The sequence below is a fragment of the Neovison vison genome, chromosome 9 (genome assembly GCF_020171115.1).
Source record: "Neovison vison isolate M4711 chromosome 9, ASM_NN_V1, whole genome shotgun sequence".
NCBI lineage: Eukaryota > Metazoa > Chordata > Mammalia > Carnivora > Mustelidae > Neogale > Neogale vison.
In genome coordinates, this window is record NC_058099.1 from 92477062 (window position 1) to 92499033 (window position 21972).

Here is a 21972-nt window from a genome sequence, read left to right on the forward strand (position 1 = left end):
TCACCTCACCGGTAACCACTGGCTTCCTGGCCTGGGCTGGCCAGCCCTGCAGAAGGAGGAAGAAAAGCCAGCCGAGCTCTTCATTCACCCTCAGGTTATTTTATTCACTCGGAGAGACAAAACCTGGACTTGAGCCCTGTTTCTGCCACTTACAAGTTGTCTGAACTTGGATACGTATGCTGATCTCCACTACTTCAATTCTAAAGGGCAGTTACTGTGATGTCTTACCTGCCCCGTTCACAGGATTGTTGGAAGAATCGTGAGTTTTTGTACACGGTAAGTGCTGCACACACGTACTCTGCAGAGTCAAGTGCCAGGAGCGACTGCCCCTTTTATCGAGGGTCCGGATTCTCTGTTACTGTGTGTGCGTGTTGACTGCCAAAATCGTGGTGTTACGGTTACAGGGAGAGCCCCCAGTCGTATTAAGTGTATGATTTTAAGAATGACATAGCTTGGGGCGCCTGGGTGGCTCAATGGGTTAAGCCTCTGCCTTCAGCTCATGATCTCAGGGTCCTGGGATCGAGCCCCGCATCGGGCTCTCTGCTCGGCGGAGAGCCTGCTTCCTCCTCTCTCTCTGCCTGCCTCTCTGCCTACTTGTGATCTCTTTCTCTGTCAAATAAATAAATAAAATCTTAAAAAAAAAAAAAAGGAATGACATAGCTTCTAGGAATTTATTTTGCAAACCAAAGCCTATAATTTTAGGAACAATGGAATACTAAAAGGGAAGAGTTCTGGGAAATTGAGGACATATGGTCAGCAGAGAGATATTAAAAAAAACAAAACAAAAACAACTTAGCTAGGAGTTAGGAAACTTGATTTCTAGTCCTTCCTCTGTCTGTGACCTTGAGCCGTGTTGGCGCCCTTGTAGGCTTCGGTTCCTCTGATCTGTAAAACTAGGGTGCTTGACCCCAGTGTTTCATAACTGGGTGAGGTTTAAAAAAAGAAAAAAAGATTTATTTATATGTTTTACAGAAGCAGCTTAAGAGAGTTCACACGTGCATGGGGAGGGGTTGGGGGAAGGCAGAGAACCCAAGCAGATTCCCTACTGAGCACGGAGCCAAGATCTCCACTCAATCCCGAGATCATGACTCGAGTTGAAATCAAGAGTCAGATGCTTGGGGCGCCTGGGTGGCTCAGTGGGTTAAAGCCTCTGCCTTCGGCTCAGGTCATAATTCCAGGGTCCTGGGATCGAGCCCCGCATCAGGCTCTCTGCTCAGCCAGGAGCCTGCTTCTCTCTCTCTCTCTGTCTGCTTATGATCTCCATCTGTCAAATAAAAAAATAATAATAATTAAAAAAAAAAAAAGAGTCAGATGCTTAATGGACTTGGCCACCTGGGTGCCCCACTAGGATGAGTGTTTAAAGATCCCCGGGAACATCCACAAAGGTGGAATATTTGTTTTGTTTTCTGCTGAGTTTCCAAGGCAGAGAAGAGTACTTGGTACAAGGTACGGACTTAGTGTTTTTTAAAGGAACAGATAAAAGTTTATGAACATTCACAGGCCTGGCTACACTCCAGAATCGTCGTAGAGCGTGTGTTGTTATTTGCCAGGTTTTGCACATGAAAACTCGAGACATCCAGCGAAGTCTCAATTTCAGATGAACAGTGACATTTTTTTGAGTGTTCCTACGTGGCGTGCAGTGTTAGGTGTCAGCCTTCACGGAAAGATAACCAGGTAAGACTAGTGCTTCGGCTGATGGTTAGGGCTTGAGAACTGCACCTTGAAACTGGCCCAGATTTCAGAATCAGACAGATAATCTTGGTGTGAGTCTCTGCCTCGATTGTGTAATTTTTTTTTATTTTTTTTTTTAGATTTTACTTATTTATTTGACAGCTAGAGAGCACAAGTAGGCAGAGAGGGAGAAGCAGACTCCCTGCCGAGCAGGGAGCCCGATTTGGGACTCAATCCCAAGACCCTGGGATCACGACCTGAGCTGAAGGCAGACACTTACCCAATTGAGCCACCCAGGTGTCCCTAGAAACACCTATTTAATGCTGAGTATATATTATGTACCAAAGACTGACCTAAGTGCTGGGACTCCTCAGCGAACACAATAGCGGTCAGTGAACAAAACAGATGCAAATCCTTGCCTTTGTGGAGATGGCATCCTGGGATAGGGAGAAAAATGTAAGCGCCCCAAATAAGTGAATTATGTAGGATGTGGACTGAGTTCTATGGGAAAGGACCACAGGGGAAGGAAGGCAGGACCAAGAATGGGGGGCTGGTCATTTTAGGCAGCAGGGTAACAGTGGGCCTCTCCTGCAAGGTGGCATTTGGGAAACGGAGGTGATAGACGGAGCCCAGCTGGTCTGAGGGGATGAGAAGAACTTGGAGCATAAAAGACCGAAGGCAGTCACATGCCAACCGTGGTCCAGGAACAACGGGGAGCCCAATATAGCCACTAGAGAAGGAAGACAGTGGGAAGAGAGAAGACCCAGGTCACTGATCTGGTCTTAATCCAAGACTCCATAAACATCACTGTGAATCTGTGTCTTAATTGATTTTCTCTGTTCTTGTAGGGACATCTTCAACTACCCACTTGGAATGATGGCTCTTAATTTGTAAAGCACGGTTAGGTTAGAGATTTACCCCACAAAACTATGACTGGGGAAGGAGCACAGCTTAGCGAAGATAGATGTGCTTTCATCCATAGATCTGAGTTCCTATTCTGATGTCCTTGCTAGCTGTGTGCCCTTGGGCGAGTTACTTAACCTCTCTGTGCTTCAAGTTCCATCTCTAAAGTGAGGTGCCTAAAACTGCCTCCTTTGAAGGAGTGAGGGTTGTAGGGAGGGTCCATGGACAACCTTAATACAGTGCTTGGTCCCTAGGAAGTACTAACTAAATATTGTTTTTATTTCTTGAAAAGTATAATCAGGAGAATTGGGTATTTTGACATATCTATTTCGGTGTATATTCAGAATGCATATTTAATAACCTAAACGTGTATTTGAGCAAAAATGGACTTTGAGCCAACCTCGGAGACGGTCCCTCCTGATCCTGTGTCTGAGGATTCAGCCCCATGTGTGGCCCCCTCCCACCTTGTATCAGCGTTGGTCGATGTGACCATAGACCGTCGCAGAGGTGATGACATGTCACTTTTTTAGAAGAAATATTTAATTAAAAATTTTTTCCTCTAACGATATGTCACTTTCAAGATTAGATTATAAAAGGCATTGCAACTTTGGTCTGGATCCTGTAGACTCTTTCTCAGTCATCACTTCTCTGGGGGGAAGCCAGCTGTTGTGTCCTGAGCAGCCTCATGGAGAGGCGTCCCCTGTGGAGGGGTCTGCGTGACAAGGTACTGAGTCCTTTTGCCAATAATCGTGCGCGTCAGAGCCTTTTGGGGAATGGACCTGCCGGGCGCGGTCAACAGCGGCCCTCGCTGACATTTGACCGCACCTTCGGAGAGCCCCTGAGCCAGACCCATCGAGCTAAGCAACCCCCAGATTCCTGAACCACAGGAGCCGGGTGAGAGGACAAATATTTGTTCTCTCAGCCTCTAAGTTTTGCGATAATTTGTTTATGCAGCGACATATCATTAACACAGTTGTTTATACACATATATATTTTTCTAATTAACTTTTAATTATAAAGGATTTACTGGACCTAAACCTATTTCTCTCATGTTTGATTTTTCAACATCGCCCCTGGTCCTTGGTAAGTTTACAAGCATTTATTTTTTTACATCGCTATTATCAGGTAAATCAATGTATATATGTCCATGGGTATTTTGATTTTTTCCTCCTCAGGGTCATTTCATTGGTACCAAGAGATTGCAACATTCTTAGCGTTCTTACTGGCTCTATGGCGTTCTTTGTTATGCCAGGTCCCTGGAGGTCCCCAGCTCCATGGTTCCCTATTAGAGGACATAGTGAGTTACAATAAAAGTAGTGCCCATGAGCCCGGCAATGTCCTGAGGGTTCCAGAGACTAGGTCGCTGCTCTCAGGTACGAGAAAAATGGGCAACACGGAGGGGCAAGTCCTCCCCAGGGGCAAAAAATACGGCAGGTATCAGACATGAACTCTTGCGTTGGTTAGGAGAGTGCCTTGCCCTTGAAGCTGACCCTAAGACTGTGGGTGCAAAGGAGCTGGGTGAACGTCATTGTTAAGACAACAAGAATCGCGGGGCGCCTGGGTGGCTCAGTGGGTTAAGCCGCTGCCTTCAGCTCAGGTCATGATCTCAGGGTCCTGGGATCGAGGCCCGCATCGGGCTCTCTGCTCAGCAGGGAGCCTGCTTCCTCCTCTCTCTCTGCCTGCCTCTCCGTCTACTTGTAATTTCTCTCTGTCAAATAAATAAATAAAATCTTTAAAAAAAAAAAAAAAGACAACAAGAATCGCTTTCTAGAATTCTGTGTGCTTCCTGGAGAAATACAGAAGCGACAGTAGACAATAAAACCTTGGGGGGGGGGCGACAAAAGAATCTTTGCCTTGACTCCAAGTCCCAAAGCAGGACTTCAGGGAGGGTCTCCCTGAACTAAAGCCATTGTCCCCCAGCGCTGTGTGTCTGCCTCGCCCTCTCGGCAGTCTCCTCCCCTCCTTGGCTGTGCTTTGTCAGACCCTACCATTGTGGCTGGAAGAAAACAAGTTGACTGAGCCCTTCTTTGTTGAAATGCAGCACAATGTCACACATACCGGGTCTCTTCTGAATATAGCATTCATTACAGGGCTCCTACGTAACCAGATCCTACAAGCAGGGAACACCATTTCTCCAGCTTGGTCGGTTCTGGGGCTCATCGTCTGACTTTCCCAACCCTCCCGACGAGATTCGGTGGGAGATCATGGGGTCGACAAGCCATTTTCACCTTTTAAAAAAAAAAAAAAAGGTGTGGTAAAGGGAGCTGCGTTTAGTGTAGCAAGGAACATTAAACACAACCAACTCTAAATCATCAGCCACTGAGGCAGGTGCAGCCCTGCCAGTGATGGCAAAGTCAACGCACTCCTTGAGTGACAAGCCTGAGGTGGCATTGACATCCGTGTTCCAAACTAGGTTCCAGCTACGTTGATCGTCACATGAATGGGGGGCAGCCTCGTTCCCTTCCCTCCGTCCCCCTAGTGCCCACGGAAGACGCCCCTCCCTGTTCCGCTCTACTCCGAGAACCTTCATTTTTTGTTAAAAGTCTGTTTAAAGCACCCAGGCTCCAGTTGTTTGAAAACTCCCGGGTTCAAGAATGGGGCTATGAGGTCAAGGTCAGAAGGTCACCAGGTCAGGACGGCCTTGCCAAAGGAGAAAAGGCTTTGGGGCCAATGATGTGGGGGCAGAGTTATCACTCATATGATTAAAACAAAAATGAGCAAACAACCCAAAATACCTCGGGCACCAGGCACACAGTGTGGCAGCTGAAAGTGACCGGGTAGGGGGTGCGGTGAGTTCCGGCTCTGCACCTTCGCAGCCCGGGTTCGAATCCTGCCCTCACCACTTGGCGCTGTGGCTTCCTGTGGATACTTGAAACGCCCCGAGCCTCTGTCTTCGTTTCTGCGATGTGAGTCATCATCACGCCTACCCCTCCAGACAGTGAGGTTGTCAGTAAGTGTTATCAATTATTAAAGTGATACTGTCTGAATTATGATAATATTTTATACTGCATTCAACCCAAAATCTTTTACATCATGCTAAAGTTCGTACACGGGTCAGCTCCTCTAAGTTACAGGTAGGTTCTTCGGATTCTTCACCTCTGTGTCCTTTATAGAGCTCTGAACCCAGTGCTCTGGGCACACTAGGCCCCCAGTAAATATTTGTCAAATAAGTCAATGTCCTAACTATAGGGAATCTGCGGGGACAGGCTTGGACACATAATCCCTCTAGTTAGGAACCTATGAGAATGTCACACACCTTTTGAATACTCTGTAAATATTTTCTGTGAGTAACAAGGATATAATGAAGATTATAGCTATGAATAAAGATTACTTGCAGTTCCAATCTCCCGGATTAGGGTTATGTCCTTCAGCAATGTATAAAACATAGTCACATGGGGTCTCGGCTTACTGCAGACTAAACCCTAAGTTACTCTGCAAAACAAAACAAATGAATCCACGTGTTCTTTACTTTTCAGACAGGTGTTCCCAGGAACCAGGAGTGCGGGGCTGTCATGTTAGAGGTTGAAATAACCTCTTTTCTTTCGAGATTTAGATAACAATTGTATGTTTTCTGACACCGTCTGCAGCTGGATTATTTTACATTCATTTCCTAAGCTTCGTAATGCTTAGAACTCAGTGGCAAACTCGTGAGGTCTGTGTTATGAGCTTTGGGACGTAGAAAGAAGCAGAGCTGACTCTGCGGGCCATTCCCTTCTGCTTCTCTATTTTAGTTTTCTCCAACGAGGGAGGCTGAAGCACTGTTTGGGAAGAGACAACCACAAAGCCACTGGCAGGAGGTAAGTGTTCCAGAATGTGAGTCATGGACTAAGGTTTTGTAATATTAATAAATGTTCTTCAGCAAGAAGACTCCTTAGTGGCGGTAAGAACTGAGCCAGGAGGAGGAACACATTGCATCCTTTAATAAAATCTAGAGCCTCCAAGCTTGGACCTGGGAGAGAATCTGTTGTGGTGAATCTAGGAGTCTCCACTGTACAATACACAGCCACCCCCCTCCAGTTTACCTTTTCTTTCGGGGAGACTCACTTGTGCCCAGGTTTGCACACGTGCACACACATTCACTCACACACGTTCTTGCCACCATGACTTCTCTTTAATATCTGACATGAAAACAGACAAAACACTTTCCGTCACATATCTAAAATATTTGAGAATGACAAAAACTAAAGAAAAACAAAACAAAACAACAAAACCCTCAACAATAACAGTGGTGTATATCCATCGTGGGAAAAAGAAAAAGGAAATAAAGAAGGGTATGAGAAAGGAAATGACTTCCAGGGCCTGCCCCAATTCTGTCCCAAAGGACTCGTGTGACTTGGGTGACCTCTTATCGCAGAGTCTCCCTCGCTCTGTCCTGATTTATCTCCTTGCTGCCATGGACCTTATCAGGCTTCAGTGCATGAGACATTCAGGGCGCCATAGTCCTTCCTGCAGCACCCCCCAGGCCCTTGCTGCTGCAACTCACTCTTTGAGGCTTGATCCTTACTGCAACGTGAGGTTGGTGTTGTTCCCATCTCACAGATGGGGAGCTGAGGCTCAGGGAGGTAAAAGAGTGGGTGGGGCTCCTTGCACACACTTTCTAGTATATGGCAGAGGACTAAGTATGTGACAAGAAAGTCCACTTTGCAAACGATATATCTCAGAACCAGGACAGGTGCCCTTTAGCTGCAAAGCCCATATAACTTATGATCGTGTTTATTATTATTTTTTTAAGACTTTATTTATTTACTTGACAGAGATCACCAGCAGGCAGAGAGGCAGGCAGAGAGAGAGGGGGTAGCAGGCTCCCTGCCAAGCAGAGATCCCAATGCGGGGCTCAATCCCAAGACCCTGAGATCATGACCTGAGCCAAAGGCAGAGGCTTAACTCACTGAGCCACCCAGGCACCCCGATGGTGTTTATAATATACTAGACAGCTTAACTGAGTCCTGAGGGAATGGGCATAGGAGACATTGGTTTCCGTGGGAAAGGAGAATAAAGAGAAGGCCCTAAACATGGGGACATTGCCAGTAAGACAGTCCTCATTATGACCCCAAGTGTAAAGTGCAGAGCCACAGACGTCATTGGGGTGACAGCAAATAAATAATGTGTTTTATTTTTATTTTTTAAATTTAATTTAAAATTTTAAAAAGATTTATTTACTTATTTGACAGGCAGAGATCACAAGTAGGCAGAGAGGCAGGCAGAGAGGGAGGAAGGGAAGCAGGCTAACCCACTGAGCCACCCAGGTGCCCCTAAATAATGTGTTTTAAAAGGGCCTGATGGAAATAGGTCATAATCTGAACAGTGACTGTATCTAGGTGATGGAACCATAAATGACTATTACTTCTCATTTATCCTTCCCATGTTTTGGCAGTTTTTTCCTCCTGATAAAGGGCATGCATTACTTTTATTGTCTGAAAAACTGTCAAGTATTAGCTTATAACATGTTAGCATATGTTTTATTGTAAAAACATTTGACTATCAAATTAAAAATGTATGTGCTTCAAAGGACACCATCAAGTGAAAAGACAACCCACAGAATGGGAGAAAATATTGACCAATCACATATCAGATAAAGGACTAGTATTACTTATCAGATATAAGAAAAGATCACTTATGACTCAACAATAGAAAGACACACGACCCAATGTAAAAATGGGCAAAGGATTTGATCTGACATTTCTCCACAGCAGATACACAGATGGCCCATAAATGAAAAAGCTGCTCAGTATCTTTCGTCATTAGGGAAATGTGGATTAAAACCATGAGATACCAATTCACACCCACTAGAATATGTATAATTTAAAAAATGACAATGACTGTGCGTGAAGGTTTGGAGAAATTGGAACCATCGTAATGGGAAGGTAAAGCAATACGGCCACTGTGGCAAAGTGTGTCTGTCCCTTGAGAAGTTCATCATGGAGTTACCATATGGCCAAGAAATTCCGCTCTTAGATATACACCCAAGAGAAAGGCAAACATGTTTACACAAAAGCGGGTACACAAGCGTTCATGGCAGCACAGGGCAGTATAGAGGGAAAAAGTAGAAACAACACAAAATGTCCATCAGAGCATGGATGCATAAACAAGATGTGGTTTTATCCACACAAGGGAATATTATTCAGCTTTGAAAAGGAAAACGGATACAGGCTATAGCTTGGAAGCACTCTGCAAACATTAGGTGTAGGAAGCCAGACACAAAGACTTTGTATTGTACGTCTCTATCTATGTGAAATGTTCACTATAGGCAAATTTGTAGAGATGGAAAGCAGATTAGTGGTTGCCCAGGGCTCAGTGCTGGGGGAAACTGAGGAGTGCCTGCTGGTGGGTGTGGGGTTTCTTACTGGAATAGTAGGAGTGTTCTGGAATTAGCTAGGGGCAGTGGTTGCAGAACTCCGAATATAAAATCACCAATGGTAAACTTTAAGAATACATCTTACAATATGCAAATTGTATCTCCACAAAGAAATGACTAAAAGTGAAGTAAAATTTCAAATGGAAATCCACCAAGAAACCCCGCAAAAACCAGAATCTGCCTTACTTTTGACGGATGAGGTTTGACTGCGTTTGAGGGCCTGCGGAATAAATGTTCACTGACTACATATAATGAAGGAAAAACATAGAGAACTGTTCATGCAGGAGCCGCTGCCTCTCATTCTCCCTCTTACTCCCTATCACCCCGGGGGGATAAAGATTGTTTTCATAGAATGGTAGACGTTAGACAGAGAGAGGGTAGAGAAGATCTACCGAACCCATACACCCTTATTCTACCAATGAAGAAAGCGAGGCCCGGAAGGAAGGAGGGTTGCTCTCTGCCCCCGCCCCCATATGGGCTGCAAAGGGGTAGATGGACTTTCCTTGCCCGACATTATTTTTGAGCTGCCGTTTGCTCGTCCTTTTAACATTTCAGAGTCATCCGTTTCAGGAATTAGCAGGTGTGCTTTGCCTGAACACATAGAGAAGCACTGATCGTGTAGTCCCTCTGCCCCAAAGGCCGGCATTTTGCTTTTTGGGGTTTGATGACTCTTCCCTGTAGCCTACTTGCAAAAATATGGTGACAAGGATGCAGCGCCGCTGGGTGTGTTCTCCGCGGGAGAGCGCAGGAGCAGGGCCTCGGCCCCCTCCAGAAAACCAGTGACGGGACACTGGCGTTAATGGGTTTTTGCTTTTGGCCATTCTTGGTTTTATAATGCTGGCCCTCCTGTCCGCTTTATTGTCATTGCAAAGAAGACTCAAGCCACAGTCTCTGAGTCTCGGCGCATGTGCTCGCCCCCAGCTGCGACGGCTCGGAGTGGAGCGTGTCTGACTTCCTCGTCGGCTCTCCGCTCCGCAGGCGGGCGCTGCGCCTTCCCCGGAGTCCCCCGAGCACAGGCTCGCTTCTGCACACGCTTGTGTCCTCCCCTCTCCACCGAGGGCTTTCCCGAGCCGGCCCGGGGAAAGGCAACGGGAGGTCCGCGGCCGCCCCCGTGCGCGTCCGGCTCAAGCACCTGCAGGAAAGCCGAGCCCTGCGCGCTCCCCTGGGGCCGGGAAACAACCCCACGCGCGCAGCTTCTGGGCGGAGGGCTGGGAGGGGGCAGTGAAGGGGCGCTGGCGGCGGGTATTAGCCGTGATCCCTCCCGGGCGGGGACGAGAGGTGGGAACGGACTCAGGTTTCCCCGGGGTGGGGCGGAATTTTTCGCTCCCTGCGGGGAGAGGCAGGCACCCGTGGGCGGCAGGGGCGCGCCGGGCGGAGGGCGCCGCTCGGATCGCGGCTCTCGGGGCAGGGGCCGGCGGGCGGGGTGAGGCGGAGGTGCGCGAAGGTGCCTCGTGGGCCTGGCGGAGTCGGAGCGGCGCGCAGGCGCACTGGGGCCAGCCCGCCGGCCGGGTCCCGGGGTACAAAGAGGCGCGGCGCAGAGCCGGGGTTCCCGGAGGTGTCCCGAGCCGCCTGGGGAGCCCTCCCGCCCGGCCTCGGGGCGCCGCCACGGTCGTTTCCCGCGCCGTGGCCGAAGCTCGCCAGCCTCCCGGACTCGGTGGCCCCTGCGGCGGCGGCAGGGCCCGGAGCGCCGCAGTCCGTTTCGGGGTTTAATTCTGGCGCTCGCACGCGGGGCCGGCTCCGCCCTCTCCGCCCCGCCCCCTCCGCCGAGGTCCCGGAGCCGCGGCCGGCCGGGCGCCGCAGGTTGGGGAGCGCGCCCGGAGGTGAGTGAGCCGGGGCTGCGCCGCGCCCTGTGCCGCGCGGGGTGGGCGCGGGGCGCCCGGACCCCGACCCCCTGGCGCGGGCCGGCAAACTTGACGCGCGCCGGGGGCGCTCGGCGGCCGTGGCCGTGGCTGAGGGCCGCCCCGCGGGCTCGCGCTCGCCCTGCCTCCCCCGGCCGCCTCGGGGCGGGCCTAGGGACGGGTCCGAGAGAGGTTGCTTGGCGCGCGCCGCGGCCGCGGGAAAGTCCGGGCTGGGGACGGGAGGGTGGCGGGCGCGCCGCGCGAGGGTCCCCCGAGCCCTGAACTAGCCCGGGACGGGGTGCCCGACCCTCCCCGAGGCGGCGCCGGCTGAAGTTCTCGGCTCCGCTCCGCAGGGGGACTGGCGGTCGACCTCTTTATCTCTGTGTCCCAGAGCGCCAGGTGGCCTCGGTCGCCCTCGGCCGACTCCGACATGGCTCCGGCCGACTGGGGTCAGAGGGGTCGGGGGGAGGCGGTGGGGGAAGGGCAGGGGAGCCGGGGCCTCCCGGACGCGACCCGGGCTACGGCGCGGTCGGCTTCTGGGCGGTCCGCGGCGTCAGGTCGGCGGAGGGTGCGAGCGCCCTTGAGCGGACTTGGTCCCCGACGTCCCCTCTGCCGGGCCGCTCGGGCAGAAACCTGCGGAATCCTGCGCTCAAGCCTGCCACCGCCCCCTGCTCACTCTGCCCCCTCCACCTGGGTCCCCGGGGAACTTTCGGAGGCAGCTTTTCTCGGGGTCCTGCGGGTCGGCGGGAGCGGCTCTGCACCGGGCTTCGGCCGAGTTCGCGTTCCGATCAATCTGTGGCGTCCCCCAGTGCTCGCTGCCTGCACCTCATCTCTGCGAGGTTCGTCTCGTCGTATTAATTAATGAAATCCATCAGCACGACAGCCCTGAGACTAACAAGGAAGGGTAATCATCCAGTGTAATTGTGTAATTGGGCAGTTTCTGGTCCCAACTTAATTCCACGCATCTCTGAGTTGGATGGAAATCAGAACCCGCTTCCTCTTTTTTTAGTTCGTGGGTTTAGTCAACTTGATTTTTAGGAGGTGCTTAGTTCATCGGCTAATGTTCCTTTCATCCAACTTTCTCTGCTAAGGAGTGGGGCACTCTCACGTTGTGTTTATTTTTAAAATTGAGATACGATAAACATGCCATCAATTTACCCTTGTAAACTGCTCAGTTCCGTGGTTTTTCATATATTCACTAAGTTACGCCGTTATCACGACTAGTTCCGGAACATTTTCATCACCCCCAAAGAAACCCCGTCCCCATTAACAGTCTCCTCATTTCACCCTCGCCCAGCCTTCCTCCTTCATTTTAAGGAGGTTTTCCCAAGATAGAGATAGAATTAGAAACGGAGAGATTATTAACTTCGGACTTTCTTCAGTTAATGGATTTGGGGGAAGGTGCTGCTGATGAGGCAGTTGAAGAATAAGTGGGGGCTGTCTCAGGTGAGATTAGTGTCTAAGGATGCAGGAGAATTGCCCCGTGGGGGAATGATGGCCTCCTTCAGACACAATCACAGGAGGGATGCATTTTATCCCCTGGGGGCCACAAGGGTGCTTTGGGGGCACTTTGTCAAGTGCATGAACCCTTCTAGTTGAAGTTCCAGGTCAGCAAAAGTGAGTTCTTGTGTGTGTGTGTGTGTGTGTGTGTGTGTGTGTTTCGGGGAGGGGGGGTGGAGATGATAGAGCAGAAAAGGAGCAGTGTTTTAAAAATAGTTTTGTTTTAAATCATCCAAACTGGCCCCAAAGAAATAAACCACAGGCAAATGGCCCCTGGAATCGATACAGTCAAGACCTAGATTCATTTTGTGAGAGTCAGCATTTGCTCACTCATAGTACCACTAGCTGATGTGCTCTTGCCTGAGCCCCCTCGTCCAGAGGAGGAGAAGGAGGGTGGCCAGGGGTGTAGCTGGAGAAAATTCAAGGAATGGAGGAGGAGGTAGGTGAAGGGCTGACAGGCGCTGTGCAGATGGGAGAGGAGGCCTGTAGGGTATGAGGGTTCAGAAGCAGTAAGGGGGAATCTCGGAAAAATTACAGACACGTCACTCAGGCATTTGCTGGACTATTTGTGCATGTTGTAAAAGTCTCATTTTAGAGTTGCAGCCGCCCAAATGACAGCCACCTCCATACTTCTGCCCTGCAGTCAAAGAAACTAGGTTGGTTTCGGATGTTTTGGGACATTTTATGCCTCTGTTGCATAGGTGACTTCGCTTATAATATCTATTGTTTTGTTTTGTCTTGTTTTTAAGTAATTGTTAAACTATATAACACCTACCAATCATAAATGTCTAATATGATGCATTTTCACAGTGAACATAAACTTGTAACTTGCACTGAGATCAAGGCACAGGAGGTTGCCGGACTGCAGGAGACCCCTTCTGCTCTTTTCCCATTCCTTTCTCATCCCACGGTAACCACTGTCCCAACCCATAGATCAGTTTTGGCTGTTCTCATGCTCTGTGGGCAGGGTATCCTCTAGTACATGTTGTTTGTGTGTTTTTCAGTCTGGCGTCTTTCTGTCAAAATCACGCTGGTGAGATACAGCCATGTTGCCTGTGGCTCTGATCCAGTCATTATCTTTGCTGTCCAATATTCCATTGTGTGACTGTGCCCCCGAGTAATTTATCCATTCTAGGGTTGATGGGCATCTACATGGTTTCCACGTTTTATCCATGGCCAGCAGTGTGGCTGTGAACATTCTAGCACACTTCTTGATACAACTGTGCACATTTGTTTAGGGTCTGTTCTCAAAAGCGGCACTGTGAATTCTAGACTGTTCAGTTTGGAAGACTGTGCCAAACAGATTTTTAAGCGGTCGTTTGGTCAATACTCTACTAGCAGCATGTGAGAGTTCTGTCCTGTGTTAAACTGCAAGAACGATAAATCTGCAGAGTTTCACAAATGGGCGAAGGGTGACCCTTATGTGTCCCAGTCTAGCAGATGGATTTTTCTAGTTGTGTGCACTTCTAGTGTTTTCCATGGCGGCTTCTGTTTTTATGATATCCTGATAGTCAATTTGGTATTTTGTTTGTCTTAATATTGTTTCAATTTCCATGACTTTCTAATTCCTGCACACATCCACAATCCCATGGGCAGGCTTCCATTCACTAGTGCCCCCAGCATTAGAAATGAGTATTACTTTTTTTGGACTTGAACTGGTATATATTGCTAAAGAAACCATCTTTGTGCATATCCCCCCCCCCCTTTTGGGATCATTTCATAAACTAGAGTCTTTGTTTTTTATGGCTCTGGACCTGTTGTTAAAATATCACCTGCAGACCTCAGCTGTCCTTGAATCCAGTATAGAATTAAAGTAACCTATAAATTGCTAATATGTTACCCGCAAAAAGGCATCTGCCTAATGGTTTAAATTGCTTTCAAAGTAACGGTGAAGTTGACCCCGATACCTGCTTTTTAAGTAGTGTAAATGGGACTGTTGTAATTTCATTTGCCAGTCACCTATGCTTTTTCTTTATGTGATGCTTTTTGCCACGGTACTAAGCTGGGACTTTTCAGGAGTACCAGAGGAATCACACCATTAAGCTGCTGGTTGTCCGGAAATTATGTATGAAAAAGTAAGAACATCAGCTAGGCAGATTCCTTACATGTGACAAAGGAGTGTTTCATTCATTTTTCAGATATTGAGTATTTCTCTGAGTTCTGAATCCAGAGCGGTCTTTCTTGCCTGAATGGTTAGAATGGGCTTCCCTGAAAAGTAAGATTTGAGCTGAGCTCTAGGGGATCCTTAGAAATTGGCAAGGGAGTAGATTTCTCCGAAGAAGACACCACTGAGTTATCTCAAGAAGAGAGTTGAACCGTGCACAGGCCATCCTGGACAGTGGAAATGATGCTGGTCTTTGTCTTCTTTCTCTGGAATAGAGGGAAAATCGGTGAACTACTATAAAGGCAGAAAAAGTAATTAGAGCTTTTAGGGCAAAAACTTTTTTACTTTCAAGTCAGCTTCCTGGGGTTCGATCACAAACACTTGCCAAAGGTGACCATGTAATGGACTGCTGCTTCGCCTAGCTATGGCTCTAACCGCACTCTTTCCTCTCAAAATGCAGCAAAAATCTGCCTGAGTTAAAGGCTGCTTTACCACCTGGCATGTGGAATAAGCCAGTAGCAGTTTGCCTTTAGTAAATAATAATGACGTTTCTATTTTACACATGGCTTGGTGGGGGCAATTCAGAGACTTAGACCCTGGCCGAGTTCATGGCAAGCGGGGAGGTAGAAAGATACAGAATTGTGGTAGGAGGCAAAGGGATGGAAATATCTGCTAGTAATGGCTCACTCTGGAAATGTAAGGGGTGAAAAAAGTAATGCTGGGAGGTTTGTGTGATACTGAAGGAGACTGGGCCTTGAAAAATTATGTGGTAGGGATTAGAGCAAAGGGCATTGCATTTTAGGGCCCAGCTTTAGAAGCAGCGAGGCGGTCTGGTAGAGCGGGATGTACTATTTGGTCGGTCACGCTCTTGGAGACTCAGGGGAGTGGCAGCTTGAGATCATGCTCTCTGTCCAGTGACTTCTCGCTGCTGAGGCAGCCCGATTATCTGTGTGGAAATATTGTAGCTCTGGACCTGGACTGGCTGATTTGAATATAGGTTGTGCTGCTTGCTGTGTGATCTTTGCCACAGTGACTGAACCTCTCTGTGATTCTGTTTCCCATTTATAAAAAGGGGATAACAAAAGCACTCCCCTCATGGAGTCACCTGAGAATTAAGTGAGTTAAAACGATAGAGGGGTGCTGGCATGCCTCCAGCTCTTGAATTTGGAGTGTCCAGCACTTGATTTCGGGTGAGGTCACGCTCTTGGGGTGCTGGGATCCAGCCCTGTGTCCGGCTCCAAGCTCGGTCTGCTGGAGATTCTCTTCCCCTCCCTCTGCCCCTCCATTCATGTACACTTGCTCGCTCACTCTCAAATAAATAAATCTTGAAATGAAAACCCAAACCATAGAGAGCACTTAGAAGACTACTTGGTACACCATAAATGCTAAACACATTCACTGTTGCTTCTTTAATTTTTAATTGTTTAAATTTCTGAGATAGTATTTGGACCTAGAATAATGCAAACAACAAAGAAGCATTTAAAGTGAAAACTAAAACCCATCCCTCCTTTCTTTCTTTTTTTTTTTTTTTAAGATTTTACTTATTTATTTGGCAGACAGAGATCACAAGTAGGCATAGAGGCAGGCAGAGAGAGAGAGAGGGAAGCAGGCTCCCTGCTGAGCAGAGAGCCCGATGCGGGACTCGATCCTAGGACCCTGAGGTCATGACCTGAGCCGAAGGCAGCGGCTTAACCCACTGAGCCACCCTGGCGCCCCCCATCCCTCCTTTCTGATCCCTGTTCAGCTACAGTCTCTTATCAGGTGTTACTCTTAACTCTTTCCATTTTTAATTCTTTTGGTGGTTGTCATTGAGCAAATGACCTGAGACTTCAGTGGCTTGAACAGGTGTTTCATGGTATTTTGGATTCTGTGGGTCGGGGATTCAGGCAGGTCTTGGCTGCTTCTCCTTGTGGTGGTGAGGTCTCTGTGTAGCACGCCCCTGGTGAACAGGGTGGTCTGGAAGGTCCTAGAAGGCTTTACTGCTGTGTCCCATTCCTTGGCAGGGATGGCTGGAGGGCTGGCTCAGTGTTGATCGCTGCCCAGAGAGTCTACTACGCATGGCAGCTTCAGCCTGGTGGTCCTAGGTAGTTGGAGTACTCACATGGCCACCAGCTTCCCTCATGTATTAATCAGGGTTCTCTAGACAAACAGAACAAATAGGATGTATGTATTTTCATAGAAAAATACGTATTTTAAGGAGTTGGCTCACATGATTATGGATGCTGGTGAGTCCAAAATCTGCAGTGTGGGCCAGCACACTGGAGACCCAGGAGAGCCAGTGGTGCGGAGGAAGACCAAAGGAAGTCTGTTGGAGAATTCGCTCTTTGTGGGGAAGCTGATCTTTTTGTCCTTTCCAGACCATCAACTGATTGGATGAGGCCCACCCACATTATGGAGAACAATCTGCTTTACCCAGAGTTCACTGATTAAAATGTTAATCTCATCCCCAAATAGTCTCCAGATGGACAGATAGAATTCACTTGAGTGCCTCAAGAGAACCAGTTAGAAGCTTTGTGGCCTTTTATGACCTAGTCTCAGAGGTTATATGACTTTCCTTTCACCAAACTCTATTGATTGGGTCCGTCACAAAGCCTGCTCAGACTCAGGGAGAGGGGACATGGACCTGCCACTCAATGGGAAGTGTGTCAGCAGATTTGCAACCAGCTGCCATAATGTACCCTTGATTTCAACAAATTTGGCAGTATCCGCTCATTCCCTGCCAAGAAAGAAGGGGAATTAGTATTATCCCCATCTTTCCTCTCTTCCTCCCCCCTCCGCCTCCCAATTTTATTAGATATCCCATTATTTTTATCTTATTATTATTATTTTTAAAGGTTTTATTTATTTATTTGACAGACAGAGGTCACAAGTAGGCAGAGAGGCAGGCAGAGAGAGAGGAGGAAGCAGGCTCCCTGCTGAGCAGAGAGCCTGATGCGGGGCTTGATCCCAGGACCCTGAGATCATGACCTGAGCCAAAGGCAGAGGCTTTAACCCACTGGGCCACCCAAGCGCCCCTGTCTTGTTATTTTTAATTCTTTTTTTTCAGTAACTTTTATAATTTTAAATCATTCCGTACTTGACAAGGCCATGAAGAAACAAGATTTGTTGAGTGTGTGTGTGTGTGTGTGTGTGTGTTTAGTAGAAAAGAACAGAACTAAGAGGAGACCTAACAGAGAGGCTCTTATAAAAACCTTCCACTCACTAGATGTGTGAATTGCTGGGGAGCATGTCCCCTGAGGCGCACAGCAGGTGACCTAAAGCAGCATTTATTTTCTCTTTGGCTTTTGGATGCCTGTTTGCTTTTTTCTTCCTTGAGCTTTATGTTTCAAGTATGAATTTGTTCTCACTGATGAGGAATCTTCAAACAGATACACTGTTGAGTTGTATATTTGTGTATGGATACATACACCAGAAGGACCTATCAGAACTAAGTATCCTCATGCTTTTTTCATTACAGAAGCAATCAGTTAATTGGAAACAGTTACATATTTCAGACAGTGTCAGGAACCCTGTGGCTCTGTTGGAAGGTTGGCTTTTTTTTTTTTAATTAGTTAATGGAATTGAGAAGTAGGGCTTAGTTTAACGCTCAGAAGACATACTAATCCCTTTTTATAATTATCTGATCTCCTGAGAAGCACACAAGAACCTCCATTCTTGTTGGTTTACATTGTCGTGTATTGCAGATAAAACTTTTTATATAATTTTTGGCTTCATTAGAGGGAAGAATGGAAATGTGTTGATATCTGCACTGTGTTTTTGGCTGAATTTGTTCAGATTTTGTTGGTGATTCTGACTTGTTTACCTGTTGACCTTGGGAAAAATATGAAAAAATAATTAGAGCAAAGGTAGAAATCGAGCTGAATTCATACTCCCTCTCTCTCTCTCTCCTCTCCCCTGCCAACCCCTCTCCCTTTCTCCTCCACCCTTCTCAACAGAACTGCTCTTTCCTGTAGAAGTAACTGCTTAAGGGTAGCCCTTTTCAGGGGCGCCTGGGTGGCTCAGTCAGTTAAGCTTCCGACTCCTGATTTCGGCTCTGTTCGTCATCTCGGGGTCGTGAGACTGGGTCCCGAGTCCGGTTCTGTGCCCAGCGGGGAGTCTGCTTGACATTCTCCCCCTCCCTCTGCCACGTCCCCCCTCAAATAAATAAGTAATCCTTCAAAAAAAAAAGAGTAGCCCTTTTTAGGGGTGCAGATTGTCCCTCTTAGGTGATGCTCTGAGTCACTTGTCTATCAAATTCTGGCTCATCTCTTCTCCCTCACACAGAGCCACGCCCTCGGGGTAGCCCTCTGGTATCATAGGTCACTTTTGTCTGTGTGTGAAGGTTAACACTCGGAGTCGCAGTGTGTGTACCCTTTTGTGTCTGGCTTCTCTTTGCTCCGGGCTGTGCTGGCCAGATTGCTGTGCGCTGTGTTATGTGGCTACGGAGTGTTCTTGTGGTTGGTTTGTGGTGTCCCGTGGTGTGCTGTACCATCAACGACTCCTCCTCCTCGAGACCTGCATTGGGTCGCTTCCCACTTGGGACCAGCACGGACAGGGCTGTCAGGAACCAGTCTGCGCCCGTGTTCTGGCCCATGTGTGTATACAGTTGTGTTGGACGCGCACCCTGGAGCGGAGCTGGTGGCCGGACCGCGCACAGGTCTGCTGGGGTAGAGACGGCCGGAGCGGGGTATCACGGGTTTTCCCGTGGGGCTGTGTGGGGGCCACTGGCTCTGAAGCTTGTCACTGCCCTTTGTCTTGTTTTAGCCGGCAGGTCAGTACCTGTTCTTGAATTCCCCAGACTGAGGAAGATGAGCACCCCAAAAAGGGCTCCTGTAACATGTGCTGTACTGTATGTCAGAGCAGAGCGAGATACGCACCATTAGACTAGTTCAAAGACTCATCTAGAGATTGTATGTCAGCGTTTTGACTGGTCTAGCTCTTCTCTCTCTCCACGCTGTAAAATTCTGTTCTCATGGGACTTTCTCCTCTCATTTGGTAGGAGATGCGTGGCAAGAGATGGGCTCTTAGTAAAAGTTAACAAAACTTTACGAATGCATTCTACCAGTTCTGAGAATTAAGGCTTTTGGTATATTTGAAAGCTGGGATTTTGCTCGCGCCATCTTACCGTTTGAACTTTGCTGATTTAAGTCGATCCACTGGTTTTTGGCATTTACTGCGACATTTTTGTAGGAGAATTTGTCTAAGTCATGCTCTGCATCTGGCCAGGAATTTTTGCCATTTTTAAGAAAATGCAGTGAGTGGTTTGGATGAAACTTAATATGATTTGATATGCCCGTTTGTTTTGATTTATTTCCTTTTTGAAATTTCATCCCTCAGCTTCCGTTTAAGGAGCTGTTTTATCTTCTCCGTTGTTTCTTTTTGAGGATCGTACCCCTCTTTAGGAATGCAGCCCCGCTTTGTACTTGGTGCAGATGTTCTCTCCCCTTTATATATCACTGGGGCGTTGCTGATCAAGGGAGAGGCACTGTTTATCTTCAGCACCTCTAAGGTATTTGTGGAACTGTTTGGCCTGTTGGTGGCAAGATTAAATCCTGGGTGGCATAGCCTCAAGGGTCTTTAGAAAACCCAGGCTTCTGACCTCAGGAGCAGAAGATTTCTCTGCCTCCAGAGACCCACCCTGGGATCACCTGTCAGGGTTACGTTCCGGAGCGGTGTTGGGGGTGGGGTACAGTTTGTAGGGTCTCTGTCAAGGAGAGGAGGTTGGAAGAGAGATGATGGAAGCTTACTTCCTACAACTCAAAGTTTCTTAGCCTGGGTGGGGTTTCAGTAACAATTAGGAGATACAATTCAAATAGTTTACTGCTATGGAAGTTTTTGTATATTGTTAAATTATTTTTTAAGTTGAGGGAATTCAAGACGAATCCTTTCATGAAGTCACGTGAACTTGTGTTCCAATATGTTTTTGTTGGCAGGAGGAAGGGAGTCCTTGTGGCTCTGGAGTGGGATCTGAGAATTGTTTGTAACGCGGAGAAGGGCCGGGGTGTGGTGGATGGGAGGCACCTGCCTGAGGAACAGCAGCGGGGGTTAGTTACGGAGTCTCGTGAAATAGAAGAAGAACGACTAGGTCACACTTTGTAGGCATTCAGAACTGTTTGTTGAATGAATATGCATAATTATATCCACCACATACTGAAGTTGCCAGATCTGCATGGAGGTCCGACCCATCAACTGTGGCAGTGGTCGAGGGGCTCACGGTCTGGTATTTCATTGATCCTTGGGTAATAAGGAGTTCTCTGCTTCCATCAGCTATAGTCGAAGCATTTTGGTTGGAAAGAGATTTGTCTTGACAAGATGTGGCATGCCGTACCACGCCCCTCCCCGGCTGGGCATCCGTCTGAACCCAGTTTTTTTCTCTGCTGTTCCTCCTTACACACCCTTCCCGCACGTGTGTGTGTGTGTGTGTGTGTGTGAACTTGGGGGCACGGGGATCCTATTAGGTACCCTCCCCAAGTTCAGTGGACTCTGTTTTGTCAGGGAAGTTTTTATATTCAATTTTTAATAATTTTTTTATATTCAATTTTTATATTCAATTCCCATTTATTTGTGGCTCTTGGGGCCATGTGATCTCTTCAGTATGAAAAAAAGCAGCAAGTTCAACACAAAATAGAGATCAGACACGCAGAGAAGGGCAGCACCAAAGTAGGGGAAAAGGCAGCAGCCAAAGGGAGAGGTGAGATGCTCAAAGATGAAGAACTTCCTGTCCCGCCAGCCGCCCCCCCCCCTTCTGGGGAATGACTCCGGTGTTAAGGTGGGACACACAGCTTTCCATAGGTGACCCCCCCTTTTTTTTTTAAAGAGTTTTACTTTTATTTATTATTATTATTTTTAAAATTCCCTTTATTTATTTATTTATTTATTTTAGAAAGAGAGAGAGCAAGCAAGCAGGGGAAGGAGCAGGGGGGAGGTAGGGGGAGAGCCCTGAGCACACCCACACTGAACAGGGAGCCCGTCCTGGGGCTTGATCCCATGACCCCGAGATCAGGACCTGAGCCAAAACCAGCAGTTGGACACTCAGCAGACTGAGCCACTCCGACGCCCCCAGGAGAGTTTTAATCAATTTTTAGGTTCATAGAGAAAGAAAACTGTCTCTTTTTGTTTGTTTTTAGGCTTATTTTAGCCAGCCCCTAGAAACAAAAGGCTACTGTTTGCATAATCACGGGAACTGGAGAGCCTAATTGGAAGGACTTGCTTTTGCTTTAGTCAGATCCCATGTGCTCAGAAAGCTCTTTCACACCTTCCAGAGAAAGTGTCTCTCGCTGGCAAACAGAGTGCTCCTGTGCCTCCTGTGCCGCCTGGGGCTCGCTGGGAAGGGCTGGGAAGGGTGTGCCAGCTGCTCACCTCCTGAAGTCAGGAATGAGTAAGAAGACCTGGAGGACTTTGAGCCAATCCAGAACCATCAGAGAAAGGAGCTTTACTACAATGGGGTGGTGGTGGGCATTTTTTTTCCTGTCCATCGGCTTTGCCAGCAAGTGGGGAAATACCGTTTAAGGGCACGACATTTATATAGTTTAGGAATCGTTTTCTTGGGAACTTTTTCTTTCAAAGAAAAAGTGTTATGAGTCTCTAGCCTCACATTACGTTTGACCAAATAACCGTGCTTC

At 48.0% G+C, this 21972-nt stretch overlaps 2 protein-coding genes and 1 long non-coding RNA gene across 4 annotated transcripts in view; 2 read left to right on the forward strand and 1 right to left on the reverse strand.

Moving 5' to 3' along the window:
- Positions 1-3026, forward strand: LOC122916978. Its single transcript, XR_006386340.1, has 3 exons — positions 1-276; positions 1551-1674; positions 2520-3026. It is a non-coding gene; the product is annotated as an uncharacterized LOC122916978 (long non-coding RNA).
- Positions 3027-9806: 6780 nt separating this feature from the next.
- LOC122916786 (collagen alpha-1(I) chain-like) lies at positions 9807-18944 on the reverse strand. Its single transcript, XM_044264170.1, has 4 exons — positions 18840-18944; positions 11075-11211; positions 10277-10997; positions 9807-10091 (listed from the first exon to the last, which is right to left on the reverse strand). Exons 1-4 carry the CDS (start codon positions 18942-18944, stop codon positions 9807-9809), a joined length of 1248 nt encoding a protein of 415 aa, XP_044120105.1.
- KANK1 (KN motif and ankyrin repeat domains 1) overlaps positions 10589-21972 on the forward strand; it is a 196083-nt gene continuing 184699 nt past the window's right edge. The window contains exon 1 of one of the 2 annotated variants that reach the window (XM_044265953.1): positions 10589-10749. The gene's annotated coding sequence lies outside the window, so the exon portion shown is untranslated. The remainder of the gene's footprint in view (positions 10750-21972) is intronic. The other variant, XM_044265952.1, reaches the window with a different exon arrangement.

Coding starts and splice junctions, on each gene's coding strand:
- LOC122916786 (XM_044264170.1), bottom strand. CDS start 18,944: ATGGGCCAGAACACGGGCGCAGACTGGTTCCTGACAGCCCTGTCCGTG. Junction 11,212..18,839: donor AGGAGGAGGAGTCGTTGATG/GTACAGCACACC, acceptor CTCTGACCCCAG/TCGGCCGGAGCCATGTCGGA. Junction 10,092..10,276: donor CGCGCCCCTGCCGCCCACGG/GTGCCTGCCTCT, acceptor TCCCGGCCCCAG/GGGAGCGCGCAGGGCTCGGC.